At 41.8% G+C, this 15,966-nt stretch overlaps 1 protein-coding gene across 2 annotated transcripts in view; it reads left to right on the top strand.

Annotated features, from left to right (window-relative positions):
• Positions 1-7,295: 7,295 nt before the first annotated feature.
• pgr.L (progesterone receptor L homeolog) overlaps positions 7,296-15,966 on the top strand; it is a 48,066-nt gene continuing 39,395 nt past the window's right edge. Inside the window, exons 1-2 of one of the 2 annotated variants that reach the window (XM_041580821.1) lie at positions 7,296-9,116; positions 15,010-15,158. In XM_041580821.1, the coding sequence (XP_041436755.1) occupies positions 8,086-9,116; positions 15,010-15,158 (1,180 nt within the window). In that variant the 5' untranslated portion in view covers positions 7,296-8,085. 2 annotated transcript variants of the gene reach the window in all.

The raw sequence follows: 15,966 nt of genomic DNA on the forward strand, positions 1-15,966 counted from the left end.
CTGAATGCTTGTGACGCTAGCATTTTTTGAACTTTGATGCTTTTTCCACTAAAGACTATGGAGCAAATTCACTAAGATTCGTATTTGCGCCAGCGTCCGCTTCGCCGTGATTCACCGCACCTCGCCAGGCGTATTTTCACCAGCGCTACGCAAATTCACAAAAATCTGAAGTTGCGCTCAGGGGCAGCGTAAGGTTGCGAAGTTGCGCTAGTGTTAATTCGCCAAGATAAGCAAAGTTACGCTAGCGATGCTTAATTTGCACATGGCGCCAAATTCAAGTTACAATGGAGGAATATGTAGCATCACTACAAATGCCTGGGAAACCTTCAAAACAGCAAATAAAATTATTTTGCCCTACACATGTGCCCACTGTATAGTTAAGTTGCCATGAGTTAGGAAATGTAGGGGGGAAGGAGGGTAGCCCCCAAAATTTTTTCGATCTTTTTCAGCCTATCACCCATTGAAAAAGAAAAAACGCCAGCGTTGTTTGGGATTTAGAAACATTTTTAACTTTTTTTGAAGCAATCCCTATCTACTCTATTGCACTTTGCCTGGTCTGAGGTGGAAGTCTAGCGTAAAAGGTAGCGTTCAGAATAATTTGCGCGTCAGTGAATTTGCGTAGTTACGTCCGTTGCGCAAATTCACCAGGCGTAAGGGTGTGAAGTAACACTAGCAAATTTACGCCAGCGTCCGTTGAATCGGCAATTTAACGAAAATGCGCTACGCTAGCGCATTCGCACTAGCGTCAGGCGCTTCGTCGTTTAGTGACTTTGCCCCAATGATGTATGTTAAGATCTATGCACTGCAGTGCCCTTCTGAGCTGGCGAAGGCAACTCTGGCGAAAGAGTTAACGTACAATAAACGTTCGCCAGAGCAAATTGTCGCCTGGCGTCAGAGTGTGAATCATCGCTATCGCATGTCTCTTTTGCTAATAAGGTGCCAAGTCTGCACCTTATTGGCCTGTGTGTAGAGCCCCCCGACGGGGTTTCCCGATCGATATCTGGCCGAAAGTCAGCCAGATGCCGATCAGGCAGGTTATAAAATCCTGTTGGATTGCGGCCACATCTTTTCGTTGATGCGGTCCCGTGATCTGGCCTCCGTTCTGATCCAATCATTGGGCCCTAGGGCCCACAACCGGATCAGCCCGATATCGCCCACTTCAATGTGCAGCATATCAGGGAAGGATCCTCTCGTTTGGTGAAACGAGCAGATCTCTACGTCTATGGCCACCTTAAGATTGGTCCACAGTCACAGTAATGTATTTCGGGTTAGGGTCACACAACATCAAATTTTCGAAAAAAACATGTTGTTTCTGGAAGAGCATTTTGCTAATGTTTTGACTTAATATCCAATTTTCAAAGAATTATTTTTATATCCTTAGCGAGGAGCAGGAGGTTGAAAAAGAGAAAGATAAAAACATTTCCATTTTCAAAGTATATTATTGGGATTAATACAATATTGCTGTTTATAAAAAGTTAAGGGACCATCCTACTTTATATAAATGATGGGGGCCTACCAAGTTTATTTTCCATGGGTCCCACTACAGCCGATATGTGCCAAGATTTTCAGAAGAACAAATACAGCCCGGTAAATATGGTGCTAATGGGACAATTCCTAGAGGTTTCAAACATCAAGCTTGAGGAAATGACATTGCTTGAAACCACTTGTTCTTTTATACACCTTACACTTAAGAAGACGCCTCAGAACAAATGTGACGACTGAGTGAATCACCTGAAATTGCACCAGTACACAGATTCTTTTGTTCTTTTCATGTCCTCTTTATTATTTGTTCGCTATTACCAACAATGTAGTGTTGAATAGTTCCTCTGCCGGCACAGTTTGTAAAATGCGTTTTTCAAAGGAACAACACACATTATTAATAATATAAACCTTGTGTGCAATGGAAGTGGCCAGAACATTCAATATCTAATTGTAAAGCTTAAACTTCCAGGACAGATTCAACATCACAATGCGTTGCTTTTCTTACAAAATTGATTTTCAGCCGACTATAGCCAGCTGCCCAAAATGATCAGTAGGTGGCAATGTTGTTTAAAATGCGTTATATCAGCAGTTAAAAAGCTGCTAATATCTTGAAAACTAGAAAACAAATTATTATTCTAGATTGCAAAAGTGTTTAGCAGGGTAATCAGCAATGTTACCGTCATTTGATTCAAGGATTTACATTTCCTTTAAATGAGAAGGAAAGCTACCGAGGCAGTTTACTGCCACTAGATTAGCCATAATAGTGCAAGCTAGAACACTTTATTTATTCTGTAGAATGCTTTACCATACCTGAGTAATCAGCTCTAGAAGCTCTCTGTTTCTTTAGAATAGCAGCTGCCATATTAGCTTGGTGTGACATCACTTCCTGCTTGAGTCTCTCCCTGCTCACTTATAGCTCTGGGCTCAAATTACAGCAGGGAGGGGAGGAGGGAGTGGGGAAAATTGAGAGAGAGAGAGAGGAGCAAACTGAGCATGCTCAAGCCCTAGCCCTGGAGGTTTATGCTGAAAACAGTAAGTCTGATACAGAAGCCCATGGGTACACAATAGAAGGAAAGAAATGTGCTGTTTCTTTTGACAGAGGACTCAGAGCAGCATTACTTACTGAGGATTTACAGGTGTATTTATATAGACCTTTCTGATAAAGCTTACTTAGTTTTAACATTTCCTTGTCCTTTAAGCAGACCCCAGATATCTTGTAGCCTGCATGGGTCGGGTACACATGGGTACCCACAGAATTTGTGGTTCAGGTTGGGTAGCGGTTCTGGATAGGGGCACATATTGGGTGTTGGGTGGGTTGGTTTATGGGTCAATGGGTGCAGTTTGGGCATGGATCTGCTTGACTGGACCCGTGCAGTATCAAAATTTAATAATCAGCCCTGTAGCATCAGCTTATATGACAGACTCATTTTCTGCTTGAGGATTTTCGACAACCCCTAAGCTCAGCTTCCTAACAGCTGCTCAAAGCAAACTGAGTATGTCACTGACATTCCTTACAATATCCAAGCTGGGAAACTCCTGGATCATTGCTGCTATTGAGATGCTGAACCTTTAGGCTGGTGCAATAAGTTCAGAATATAAAATTTGGCATTTCTAGCCCTATTCATTTTTAGGGTTTAGTTCTCCATTAAGCATTACAAAACTCCCATGAGCAATACAATTTGTAATTTATGTATCCAAAATACTTCTTTTTATTATAACGAGTGGTTTCAGTCCCCACTTAATATATATAATTTCATTGCAAACAAGACATTTAGAGGATTACCATAAAATTGTGGTTCAGTCTTTTCTGCTGTTACACCACTTAATCCTGCAACAGAATTGCAAACCAAGGATGCACACACAAACTTAGCCAAAATCCTTAGTGTACTTTATTTTCCAGGTATCTGTGCACCAAAGTACAACTTGGGGGACATCAACTTCATCCGGTGACCGACAATTTGTAGCCTCTACAATTGGGCAGGCACCGTTCTCTACAAATACCACGAGATGAGTTTTCCAGTTGCACAAGCTGCTTAGTGCCTTCTCTCCTAGGGGCAAATTTACTAACCTCCGAAAATTCGCCAGCACACATCACACTTCGCCAGGCGTAGATTCGAAGTTGCAATAGTGTTACTGCGGAAAGGAAAGCGAAGTTTCGCTAGCGTTGCCTCATTTGCATACGGCAGGAAGTTAAAGTTGAATGGACGTATATGTTGCAGCAAATACATTACACTACACAAGCCTGGGGAACCTTAATAAAATAAAATAAAGTTGTTATATTGCCCTACACATGAGCCCAGTGTATAGTTTATGTGCCATATGTTAGGAAATGTAGGGGGAAGCGGGTTACCCCAAAAAAATGTAACACTATTTTTCAGCCTATCACCCTGAAAAAGGAAAAGTCCCCAGTGTTTTTTGGGACTTAGAAAAAATTTCAACTATTTTTTTAGGAACTCTATCTACTCAATTGCACTTTGTCTGGTCTGAGGTGACGAAGGCAAGTCTGGCGCAAGAGGTAACGATCAGTAAAATCCGCATCTTAGTGAATTTGCGTTACGTCCATTCGCCAGAGCGCAACTTCGCCAGGCGTTAAGGAGCGAAGTACCGCTAGCGAAGTTATGCCAGCGACAGTTAGTAAATCAGGGAAGTACCAAAATAAAATCATGCTGGTGAATTTTCATCCGCGTTAGTCACTTTGCACCCTAGATGCATGTCAATGTCCCTATCCAAGTACAAAGAAAGCAATTGATACTGCACAACACTTGCTATTTGGCTGGGAGCTTATTTATTCTGCCAGTGAACCCATACAAATCATGTTTCTGGGGGCACCCCCTCCTCATTGAAGGGAAGGAGCATCCCTAAAAACTGTGATTTTTATGGTTTCATTGGCAAAATAAATGGGGTAAGCTCCCCAGCCAAATAGCAAGTGTTGTGTGGCCTCTACAGTTTTCTTTGTATTGTTCTCTACTGGACATCTTATTTAGTTTTGTATGGCTCACACCACTTTTTCTTTCTAGAGGGCAGTTGAAGCAATGTATCGCTTCTGGTTGCCAGTCAGCCTATGGTATTAGGTGTGTCTTATTTAGCTTCAATATTTAGCTTCAATATTAAGCTTCTATATTTTCATCCCTAAAGACACCTCAATACTCCCAGGTACACAGGGAGAAGTACTATTTTCAGACCTGAGGAATGGGACACAGGATGAGACCTTCCTTGTAATAACTAGAGTGAAGAAGTGGAGCAGAGTGTGGGTCAGTACTTATTGTGCTACCAGTAACTGCTATTGAATAAAATGTTGGAGAGTTTCTTAGGGAGGAATTCAGGATGAATTTTAATACTAGAGGTAAGGGGCAGCATCTGGGGTGTAACTACAGAGGAAGCAGACCCTGTAGCTGCAGGGGGGCCAGGAGATATAAGGGGACCCAAGAGGACCTAATTAATGAGCAATTTCAACATATATTGGTAAAACAGGTCAACCTCCGGGAGAAAAAGAAAAATGTTTTTGATGGCAGACAGTAGTAGTTGTGGGTAAAAAATGGAGTCTCATTGAAGATTTTAATATAAGTGAATTCAAGATGAACTGAAAGGGTAGAAGTTGGGGGGAGGAGTTCAGAGTTGGTTGCAGTCTAGTTATATATATACTGTATAAATGTTAAGGGTAGGGATTAGGGTTTTAACTGTAGCTTAAGGGGAAATGTGATGGTTCTTGGAGATACTGCAAGAAAAAACGAGAGGATTTTGACTGTGTTGATGTGACTAGGAAAAGAAAGGGGAAATGTGTGTTGTGCTGAGAGTGTGCGGACAGAAAACCATAATGTATGGGCTCGGAGGCTAATGGTAGAAAGGAGACCATGCGGCAGAGGGAAAAGATGGGTCAGAGAGAAAAGATGCAGGAGATAAAAGGAAATAGTTTTGGATAAGAAAGTAAAATTTATATCAAAGTTGATGTTTCTACGGTGTATTAATAGGACCCAAAATAACAGGTTTCAGACTTCATGGAAAAATTGTAGAAGCTAGGCAAAAAAATGAATATATTGGTAAAAGCTGGAGCTTGGGAAGAGTGTTGGACGTATTGAGTAGAAGAAAAGATAAGGTAACTTTGCATTCAGTATCACAGTTGTGGTGGTGCAAATTTCCTGCAGTCTGTTGCGTGTAAAAACCCATTTGTTAATGAGCTCCTCATAATCAGCACTTCTGTATTCACTCAGTCTTTCCTGCCTCCTGTTCCAAATCAAGTGCTGTTGAGCCTATTGATACACAGAGACCCTGGAGCTCCCGCCACCTCCAGACCAGGTGCATATGTGAATAAGTGCAGCGCCTCTAAAGTATCAGGCACACAGGCCCGGATTTGTGGAAAGTTCACCAAGACCCAGGCCTAGAGCGGCAGGAGTTTAGGGGGGCCACCCATCCACATCCAAATTGATTTGGAAGTTTTAGAGCTTCTATAGAACATACGATCATTTTTTAATTTCCCGTGCGCCTATCTCCAGATGATGATGAAAATTTGTGCATGAGCACGAATGAAGGGGAGGGGATAGGGGTGACAAACAGCAGGGAGCCTAGGGACGCCCGCTATGTAAATCCAGCCCTGCAGGCACATGTTACTCTTGTGCTGAACATAAGAATTGACACCAGCCAGACTTGGAAAACTTTAGTGCAATTGCATCCAATTTATGTTGAGGTGTGAGTGCAATTGTTTTCATTTTTATGCACCAACCACAATTGCATCACACGCAAAAAATCAACAATGCTGGGAAAAATGTTTCATTATGGAGGATAAAACATGCTCACATCTACACTTTGCTCACTTCACTTGCTGTTGAAAATCACCCCTCGAATGTAACATAGTGACATAGTAAATTTGGTTGAAAAAGGACACACGTCCATCAAAATCCAGAGGAAGGCAGAAACCCCATTTGAAGCCTGTCCAATTTGCCTCAGAGGGGGGAAAATTCCTTCCTGACTCCAAGATGGCAATCGGATCAGTCCCTGGATCAACTTTGTGTTTGTGATAAGTGCTCCATGGAAGAGGTGTTTGTGGGCACAGGGTGAGTGTTAGTGGGAGAGTACTAGGGAGAGGAACTGGGCACAGTAAGACTGTATATCAGTGTCAGCACTCAGGAGAAGGGGTGAAGCACATCAAGGGTATTAGTGTCAGCCAGTGATCCCCAACCAGTGGCTCGTGACTAACATGCTGCTCTCCAACTCCTTGGATTTTGCTACCAGTGGCCTCAAAGCAAGTGCTTATTTTTGAATTCTAGGCTTGGAGGCAAGGCCGGAACTAGGGGTAGGCAAAGTAGGCATGTGCCTAGGGTGCAAAAGCTGGGGGGTGCCAGGCATGTACCTCCTCTGTCGCCTACCCCATATTCGGTCCCCGCTCTCCGACAATCTGTTCTAATTGGCAGTGCATTTGCACATGCACACGTCGTTTCGCACATGCGTACGAGAGCGGCAGTCTGCGCATGCGTGTGACCAGCCTGTGCCGCAACTAGGGTTGTCACCTGGCCTACCGGCCTGGTTGGTAAAAAGATTGGTTGATCCCAATATTATTAATAGGAACAAAGGATAAATATATAGGACGGCTGGTGATTTTTAGCCACAACAGGCCAGGATGCCTAGGGTGCCTGGTCGGCCTGGCTCTGCTTGGAGACAAGTTTTGGTTGCATAAAAAACAGGTGCACTACCAAACAGAGTCTACTATACGCTATTGGTCTGCAGGGGCTTCCAAACAGCCAATCACAACCCTCATTTTGTACCATCCAGGAACATTTTTCAGGCGTGCATTGCTGCCCAAATATTTTTTTACATGTGATCAGGGGTAAAAGAGTTTGAGGGACCCCTGGTTTAAACACCAAGAAAGAGTGGAGCACAACAATGGAGTATTTGAATACTAGGCAAAAATGGAGCACCCTAAAATATAAACGGCACAACAAGGCGGAAGAGATGGAGCAGCACAAGACAAAAAGTTCTGTAGCGACTGAGTACTGGAGAGAAGTGGAGCACATGGAGACAGGGTCAATAGAAAGGGCTAGAGAGACAGCGAGTTTGCAATGTGAGTGCTAGAGACAAGTAGTGGAGTAAAAGTAGTGCGCGTGGGGAGGGGTGCGTTGCGCAGGAAGAAGTGGAGCGCGCAATCCAGATGAAGGGAAGAGAGTGGAGCACAGGCTGAGTGCGCGTCAGCGGAGAGGAGAATAAAGAACCTCCATGTCCGTGGGGAGGAGAGAGGAGCCCGGTCAGACTGTGCGAGGAGAATAGTGAGACTGAAGAGAAGCGCACAGACTGTGACACTGGATAGAGGGAGCGCAGTTGGCACTGAGTATCGCACTGACCTCGCCTAGAGACCGGGGTAGCGCCGCCTGACAGTCACACAGCAGAGGAGACCGGTGCCAGTCCGTTTGGCAGACAGACAGCCCGATAAAGAGAGAGTTCTGACTCCCCGAGAGCTTCAGGTGAGCCCCAAAGAGCGTTTGGCACAGGACTGGAGAAGAATCGCAGCTGCTTCCACTTGTTGCGCCTACTGACACAAGAACGAAAAGGCGCAGTGCTATGAGCTGAGAACTTATTTGCGCCACTTGGTAGGAACCTGTAAGAACCCCCGACACTATGGAGGAGATAAGTCAGACACCTGGAGATGATCCTGCAAGAACTGGGACCCAGGTACTTCCCGAGGACTCCTCATTGGACAGTCTTTTGTACCAGAGACCCGAACATGAGGGCTCCTATCTGAAAGGGGAAGGGCCTTCATCTCCTGATAACAATGACTTGGAGAACGTGCTGGACTCTATCCTGGATTCCTCCTCAGCCTCCTCTCACCTCCACTCCTGGACTCATTTTGCTGCCCCTGAGGTATCTCGGGTAACTCCTCACATGTGTCCCTCTGATGAAGCTAAAGCTCTCAGTATCCACCATACTTCTTCCCTGGAGGAAACCAGTCTTTGGGCTGCACCTACACTAGTTGAAAGGAAAGAACCTGGAGACTCTATGCCCCTGAAAGGGAAAAACTCTTTGGAAGAGACCAAAGAACCCAACTCATCATTGACCATGGATAGTGATGAAACTGTTACATCGATCCTGCCCATATTGCCACCAGATCTGAACCTGAACAATATGCCCATCCTGCCACTGAACCCAGCATACCTAGCAGTCAGGGCTCGCCAGATTCTGGGCGGGGAAGAAGGTGGCCAAAGGTCTTCTCCTGACACTTTCCAGACTTCGATTCCATATGCAAATCTTCAGCCCAACATGAAACAAATTTCTTATTTTTATCCTGATACACAGCCAGATTTCAGAATTAAAAAGGAAAGCTCTACAGTCTCTCTGTATAAAGCAGCAGCCAAAGAAAGCACATTGGGTCAGGATTACGGATCGTCTCCCCAGAATCCTTCAACTCCCGATCCAGATCCTTCCTTGAATTTCATTCTGTACAAAAATGATTCTGCCTGTGATTATGACAGTTTTAAGATTTCTTATGGGAACACAAGTGAGGGCTCAGGCTGTGTTCTGCCCTCAACCTCAGCCCAGACCATCTACCAGCCCTTGAGCCTCAATGGTCATCAGCATATTACTTTCCAACCAACATCAATGAAAGAGACATATTTATCCGAAATCCAGCTCCCCTATGTGTCTTATATCAGGTAAGTTTCATCTTACTCACATTGCTTTACTTGCTTGACTTACTGCCCAAAATTTTGCAGTACATAGTACACCACCTATACAATTATACAGAAATATGCACGGATGAATTCATGTATTTAGGATACATTTAAGGGTTCATCAGAGAAGCCAATGGAAGGAAGGTCCATCTTGGCCAGGAACAACTTTGGTAGAAGTAATACATTGGAATCCCTTATCCAATAATCCTTTATCCAGAACGTTCAGAATTATGGGAAGGGCATCTCCCATAGAGTACAGGTATGGGATCTGTTATCCACAATGCTTGGGACCTGGGGTTTTCTGGATAATGGATCTTTCTGTAATTTGGATCTTCATAACTTAAAAGGATACTGTCATGGGGAAAAAAGTTTTTTTTCAAAATGAATCAGTTAATAGTGCTGCTCCAGCAGAAATCTGCACTGAAATCCATTTCTCAAAAAAGCAAACAGATTTTTTTTATATTCAATTTTGAAATCTGACATGGGGCTAGACATATTGTCAGTTTCCCAGCTGCCCCTGGTCATGTGACTTGTGCCTGCACTTTAGGAGAGAAATGCTTTCTGGCAGGCTGCTGTTTTTCCCTTCTCAATGTAACTGAATGTGTCTCAGTGGGACATGGGTTTTTACTATTAAAGGAAAAACTATACCCCCAAAATGAACACTTAAGCAACAGATAGTTCATATCATATTAAGTGGCATATTAAAGAATCTTACCAAAGTGGAATATATATTTAAGTAAATATTGCCCTTTTACATCTCTTGCCTTGAGCCACCATTTCGTGATGGTCTGTGTGCTGCCTCAGAGATCACCTGACCAGAAATACCACAACTCTAACTGTAACAGGAAGAAGTGTGGAAGCAAAAGACACAATTCTGTCTTTTAATTGGCTCATGTGACCTAACATGTATGGTTTGTTGGTATGTTTGTGAGTACAGTGAATCCTACAATCCCAGGGGGCGGCCCTTATTTTTTAAAATGGCAATTTTCTATTTATGATTACCCAATGGCACGTACTACTAGAAAAGTATATTATTATGAAAATGGTTTATTTACATGAAGCAGAATTTTACATATGAGCTGTTTTATGCAATATCTTTTTATAGAGACCTACATTGTTTGGGGGTTATAGTTTTCCTTTAAGTGTTGTTCTTAGATCTACCAGGCAGCTGTTATCTTGTGTTGGGGAGCTGCTATCTGGTTACCTTCCCATTGTTCTTTTGTTTGGCTGCTGGGGGGGGGGAGGGAGGGGGTGATATCACTCTAACTTGCAGTACAGCAGTAAAGAGTGATTGAAGTTTATTAGAGCACAAGTCACATGACTTGGGGCAGCTGGGAAATTGACAATATGTCTAGCCCCATGTCAGATTTCAAAATTGAATATAAAAAAATCTGTTTGCTCTTTTGAGAAATGGATTTCAGTGCAGAATTCTGCTGGAGCAGCACTATTAACTGATTCATTTTGAAAAAAAAAATTTCCCATGAAAGTATCCCTTTAAGTCTACTAAAAATCATGTAAACATTAAATAGACCCAATAGGCTGGTTTTGCTTTCAATAAGGATTAATTATATCTTAGTTGGGATCAAGTACAAGCTACTGTTTTATTATTACAGAGAAAAAAGAAATATTTTTTAAAAATTTGGATTATTTGGATAAAATGGAGTCTGTGGGAGACATCTTGTCCGTAATTCGGAGCTTTCTAGATAATGGGTTTCCGGATAATGGATCCCATACCTGTACCTTGTACTTCATGGTTGCTAACCCGGCATTAATCCATATTGGTGGGAAATCAATTGTTTAAATGTTTTTAGTATCATAATTTTTTTTAAATTTTTTTTTTCTGGAGATCCAAATTATGGGACAAAAAAAACTTATTTGGAAAACTTCAGGTCCCTAGCAGTCTGGATAATAGATCCCATACCTGCAATGTTGTTTTTACTATTACTTTATTGGGAATGTCCAATCAGCAGTCCTTGTGGGTAGGTAGTGAGGAGTGTTAGTTCAATGGCAGTAGGGTTGCAGGTTATAAAACATTAGGGATGCACCGAATCCAGGATTTGGTTCGGGATTCGACCAGGATACGGGCCTTCTGCCCAGCCGAATTCGAATCCTAATTTGCATATGCAAATTAGGGGCAGGGAGGGAAATCAAAATCTTTTTGTCACAAAACCAGGAAGTAAAAATGTTTTCCCCTTCCCACCCCTAATTTGCATATGCAAATTAGGATTCAGTTCAGTATTCTGCCGAATCTTTCGCGAAGGATTCAGGGGTTTGGCCGAATCCAAAATAATGGATTCGGTGCATCCCTATAAAACATATAATCATTACGGAATCAAATGAATTTGGGGCTCCTGCATTATTCTCTGCCTACATGTTACAATAGAGTCTAGAACCTGCAGTTTGTCAGCCTAGAGAAATCTTATCATCAGCGCCGGATTTCACTGAGGCGCGCCCCTAGGCCGCGCGGTCCGACCAGGTCCCCGCGGTCCTAGCGCCCACCTCACCTCACTTTCCCAGCGCGCCGGCGAAAAAACGCCGGCGCAGCTGCTGTAAATGAATGGGGACGCACGCGTCCCCATAATGCGGCTGGGCGGCATGTCGCCCCTATTTTTTTGCCGCCCTAGGCCCGGGCCTATGCGGCCTTGCCGCAAATCCGGGCCTGCTTATCATGGGACATCTGACCAGTTTGATGCTGATTCCCTCAGCACTGAAGCAATTTATTTAATAAGTTCTGCAATTCTAGGACAGTCTAGAGTTTCTGAATTTCTGAAGGGAAATTAAGAATTGCAGTAACTGTGCAGCTAACCCACAGGGTAAATAATTACAAAGGGTGTTGATGAAAACTTGAGAATTTGTAAATAAATATTGAGATCTGCTGATCACATTAGCAGTCACCTGGAATGTAGAAGAACATGGATAATATTCTAGATCTTGAGACAAAAGGTACCAGGAGACCTAATTCTACTTCTGTTAATAAGTCATTGGGCAGCCAAGTAGTATTGATGCCCAGGGCAAATCTACTTGTCTAGTTGTCACTCACCAACAACCTTCCCCCCCATTGGCAGGTTCTCTGTCCCCCACCACAGCCACCACCATGTTTTCTCTTCTTTCCCCCTGTTGTGTCACTTGTTGGCTCATTTCCTCACTTTCTCCTCCCCGTCAGTTGGTCTCACCCCCCCAAAATGAACCCTATCTGCATGCCTCCCCTGCCTCCCCCAAGCTTTAGCCTTGCACTTAGCTTTGCTTTTATCAAAGTGGAACTATCACAAAAATGAAAATGTAAGATAAGCTTCAGTATACTGAAATAAGAAACTTTCAAAATACAATCAATTAAATATTCTGCATCATTTCTGAAATAATCAAGTTTATTCTCACTATCCCTCTCTGAGCATCTGTTTTCTCTTCATTCTGGAGTTGGGTGTCAGATATTCATTGACAGTTAGATCCAATATATCTTATAGGGGGGCTCCTTTTGTCTAGAGATGTATTATAGGTCACTCTATTAAAATCACCAGACATCATGGGGCAGATTTAGTAAGGTTTGAGTGAATTTTCGAAGTACAAAAAGTTTGAATTTCGAAGTAATTTTTTGGATACTTCGACCATCGAATAGGATACTGCAACTTCGAATTTACTTCGACTTCAATTCGAAGTAAAAAAATATTCGACCATTCGATAATCGAAGTACTGTCTCTTTAAAAAAAACTTTGACTTTAATACTTTCGCCAAATTAAACCTGCCGAATTGCTTTTTCTAAGTCTTTACACATCGAATAAAAATCGATCGTACGCTAAAATCGTTCGAATCAATTTTTATTTCGGATTAGGATTGCCAAATTCGGTGAAAAAACGTTGAATTCGATATTCGAATTCAAAGTTTTTCAATTCGCATGGTCGAATCTTGAAGTTTTTTGTACTTCGAAATTCGACCCTTGATAAATCTCTACATGCAGAATTTGTGCAAAAGGCAGTTATTTTGTTAGATTTTGTTTGCACTGGAATCATTTCTTTGAGTGAGCTCTAATACATCTTCTAGGCAAAAGGAGCCCCCCTGTAAGATATATTGGATCTAACTGTCAATGAATATCTTATTTCAGTATGAGGAAACGTTAATATCAATAGGAAGTGTTCATTAAACTGTGGGATATATTTGCAGCATGCTCATTTGTTGGACCACATTTCACTTGCTACCTTACTTCATAGGGTAATTTTGGGGAATGGTTGACCTCAATGACTACCCTCCCCTCACTGTCATGCCAGCAATGAAAGTCTCTATGAGTGGAATCAATGAGAGGGCATCTGGGTATATAATCAACATATGGTGCAATGATACGTTGGAGTTCTGGTGGCATCAGCCTTCATTTATGATCAAGTTTCTACTCCTGGGTACCCGGGATATAGAGGGGCCCAATTTATATACAGTTTCAGTACAGGCATGGGATCCATTATCCGGAAACCCATTATCCAGAAAGCTCCGAATTACGGAAAGGCCATCTCCCATAGACTCAATTTTATCTAACTAATCCAAATTTTAAAATTTTTAAAATTTTTTCTATGTAATAATAAAACAGTACCTTGTACTTGATCCAAACTTTAATCCATGGGGGCATGGATTAAACCGTCGAAGTAAAATCCTTCGACTTCGAATATCGAAGTCGAAGGATTTAGCGCTATTCCTACAATCGAACGAATAATCGTTCGATCGAACTGTTAAATCCTTCGAATCGAACGATTCAAAGGATTTTAATCCATCGATCGAAGGATATTCCTTCGTTCAGGAAATTGTTAGGAAGCCAATGGGGACCTTCCCCATAGACTAACATTGGCCTCGGTAGGTTTTAGGTGGCGAACTAGGGGGTCGAAGAAATTTTTAAAGAGACAGTACTTCGACTATCGAATGGTCAAATGGTCGAATAGTCGAACGATTTTTAGTTCGAATCGTTCGATTTGAAGTTGAAGATTGTAGTCAAAGTAGCCAGTTCGATGGTTGAAGTAGCCATATTCGACCATACGAAATTCAAACTTTTTTTCCTCTATTCCTTCACTCGAACTAAGTAAATGGGCCCCTTATTGTAAGCAAAACCAGCCTATTGGTTTATTTACATGATTTTCTAGTAGACTTTAGGTATGAAGATCCAAATTAAGGAAAGATCAGTTATCTGGAAACCCCCAGGTTCTGAGCATGCTGGATAACAGGTCCCATACGTGCATGTGTGCAAAATACATACAGATTTTGAGAATAAGAGTTAAAGGACCTTGCGGCATGACCCAGTAACTTCGGGATACGCTACTCAAAAGTCCTACAAATAATCTCAGGAAAGACAAGTCAGTACCAAAATTATAATTTTTTCTTCAGAAACTATCTCTAAAATAGACTTGAAGCACCCTGGTGGCAAGCATGACTATTATTCGATAGTGATGGGCAAATAAATTCGGCAGGTGCGAATCCGCGGCAAATTTCCATTTTCGCCTCCGGCGAATACAGTAGCGCAACTGCAGTGAAAATTCGCATGCGAAAAATCCGCCGCGTCCAAAACATTTGGGTGAGCGTCAGAATAGTCTCGCGCACGTCAAAATTATTCGGACGCCCATTGACTTTAATGCATTTGGGCAAAATAATTTTGACGCCCACTGATGACTTCAATGCATTTTGTGAATTTTTCGCCATTTCTTGAATTTCATGGGAAATTTGCAAATTTTCCGGTGAAACTGGACAAATTCGCCCATCACTATTACTGGGCAGTGGGGCAGTTCTACAAAATAATTTAAAAAAAAAAAAAAAAACCTGAAACTTGTTTCATAAACATATTACCTGTAATATCAGGAACATCAGTGCAATACAGTTGATGCCATGTGATCTGCTTTGTTGAAAGGAGCGATGGGAACCCAGACCCAGGCAGTCCCTTCAGCTTTGAGACGTTTCCGCAGAAGATCTGCTTGATCTGCGGTGATGAAGCTTCAGGGTGTCACTATGGAGTCCTGACTTGTGGCAGCTGCAAGGTCTTCTTTAAAAGAGCCATAGAAGGTAAGTTCTTTTATTGCTAATTTATTGACATATATTATCTCAAGCTGCAAGTTTTCTGGATATTGGATCTTTCCATAATTTGGATCTTCATACCTTAAGTCTACTAGAAAATCATGTAAACATTACATAAACCCAATAGGCTGGTTTTGCTTCCAATAAGGATTAATTATATCTTAGTTGGGATCAAGTACAAGTTACTGTTTATTATTACAGAGAACAAGGAATTAATTTTTTAAAACTTGGATTATTTGAATAAAATGGAGTCTAAGAGAGACAGATCTTTCTGGATAACGGATTTCCAGATAACTGATCCCCTACCGGTACTAAAATCGTTCTGTGACATTCTCTTCCCAAACCTATAAAAGAGACACGTACAGACCTGTTATCCAGAATGTAATTTGGATCTCTATAAGTCTGCTAAAAATTATTTAAACATAAATGAAACCCAATAGGATTGACTTGCCACCCAAATGGATTAATTATATCCGAGTTGGTATCAAGTACAATATATTGTTTAATTATTATTACAAATGAAAAATATATTTTTTTAAAAATATATTAATTATTATATTACAATGGAGTATATGGGAGATGGGCTTCCCTTAATTTGGAGCTTTCTGGGGTAACAGGTTTCTGGATAACGGATCCCATATATTATCCAGAAACCAAATATCCAGAAAGAAATGCAGGAACGCTATTGTCCTGTTTAAGCAAATCATTCTTATTTTATGACTTATATCCTTTTGTTCTGTAATAATAAAACAATACCTTGTAATAGATGGGAACTAAATCTACATTGTCAACAAAA

Source organism: Xenopus laevis, chromosome 2L (assembly GCF_017654675.1).
Source record: "Xenopus laevis strain J_2021 chromosome 2L, Xenopus_laevis_v10.1, whole genome shotgun sequence".
Lineage (NCBI taxonomy): Eukaryota > Metazoa > Chordata > Amphibia > Anura > Pipidae > Xenopus > Xenopus laevis.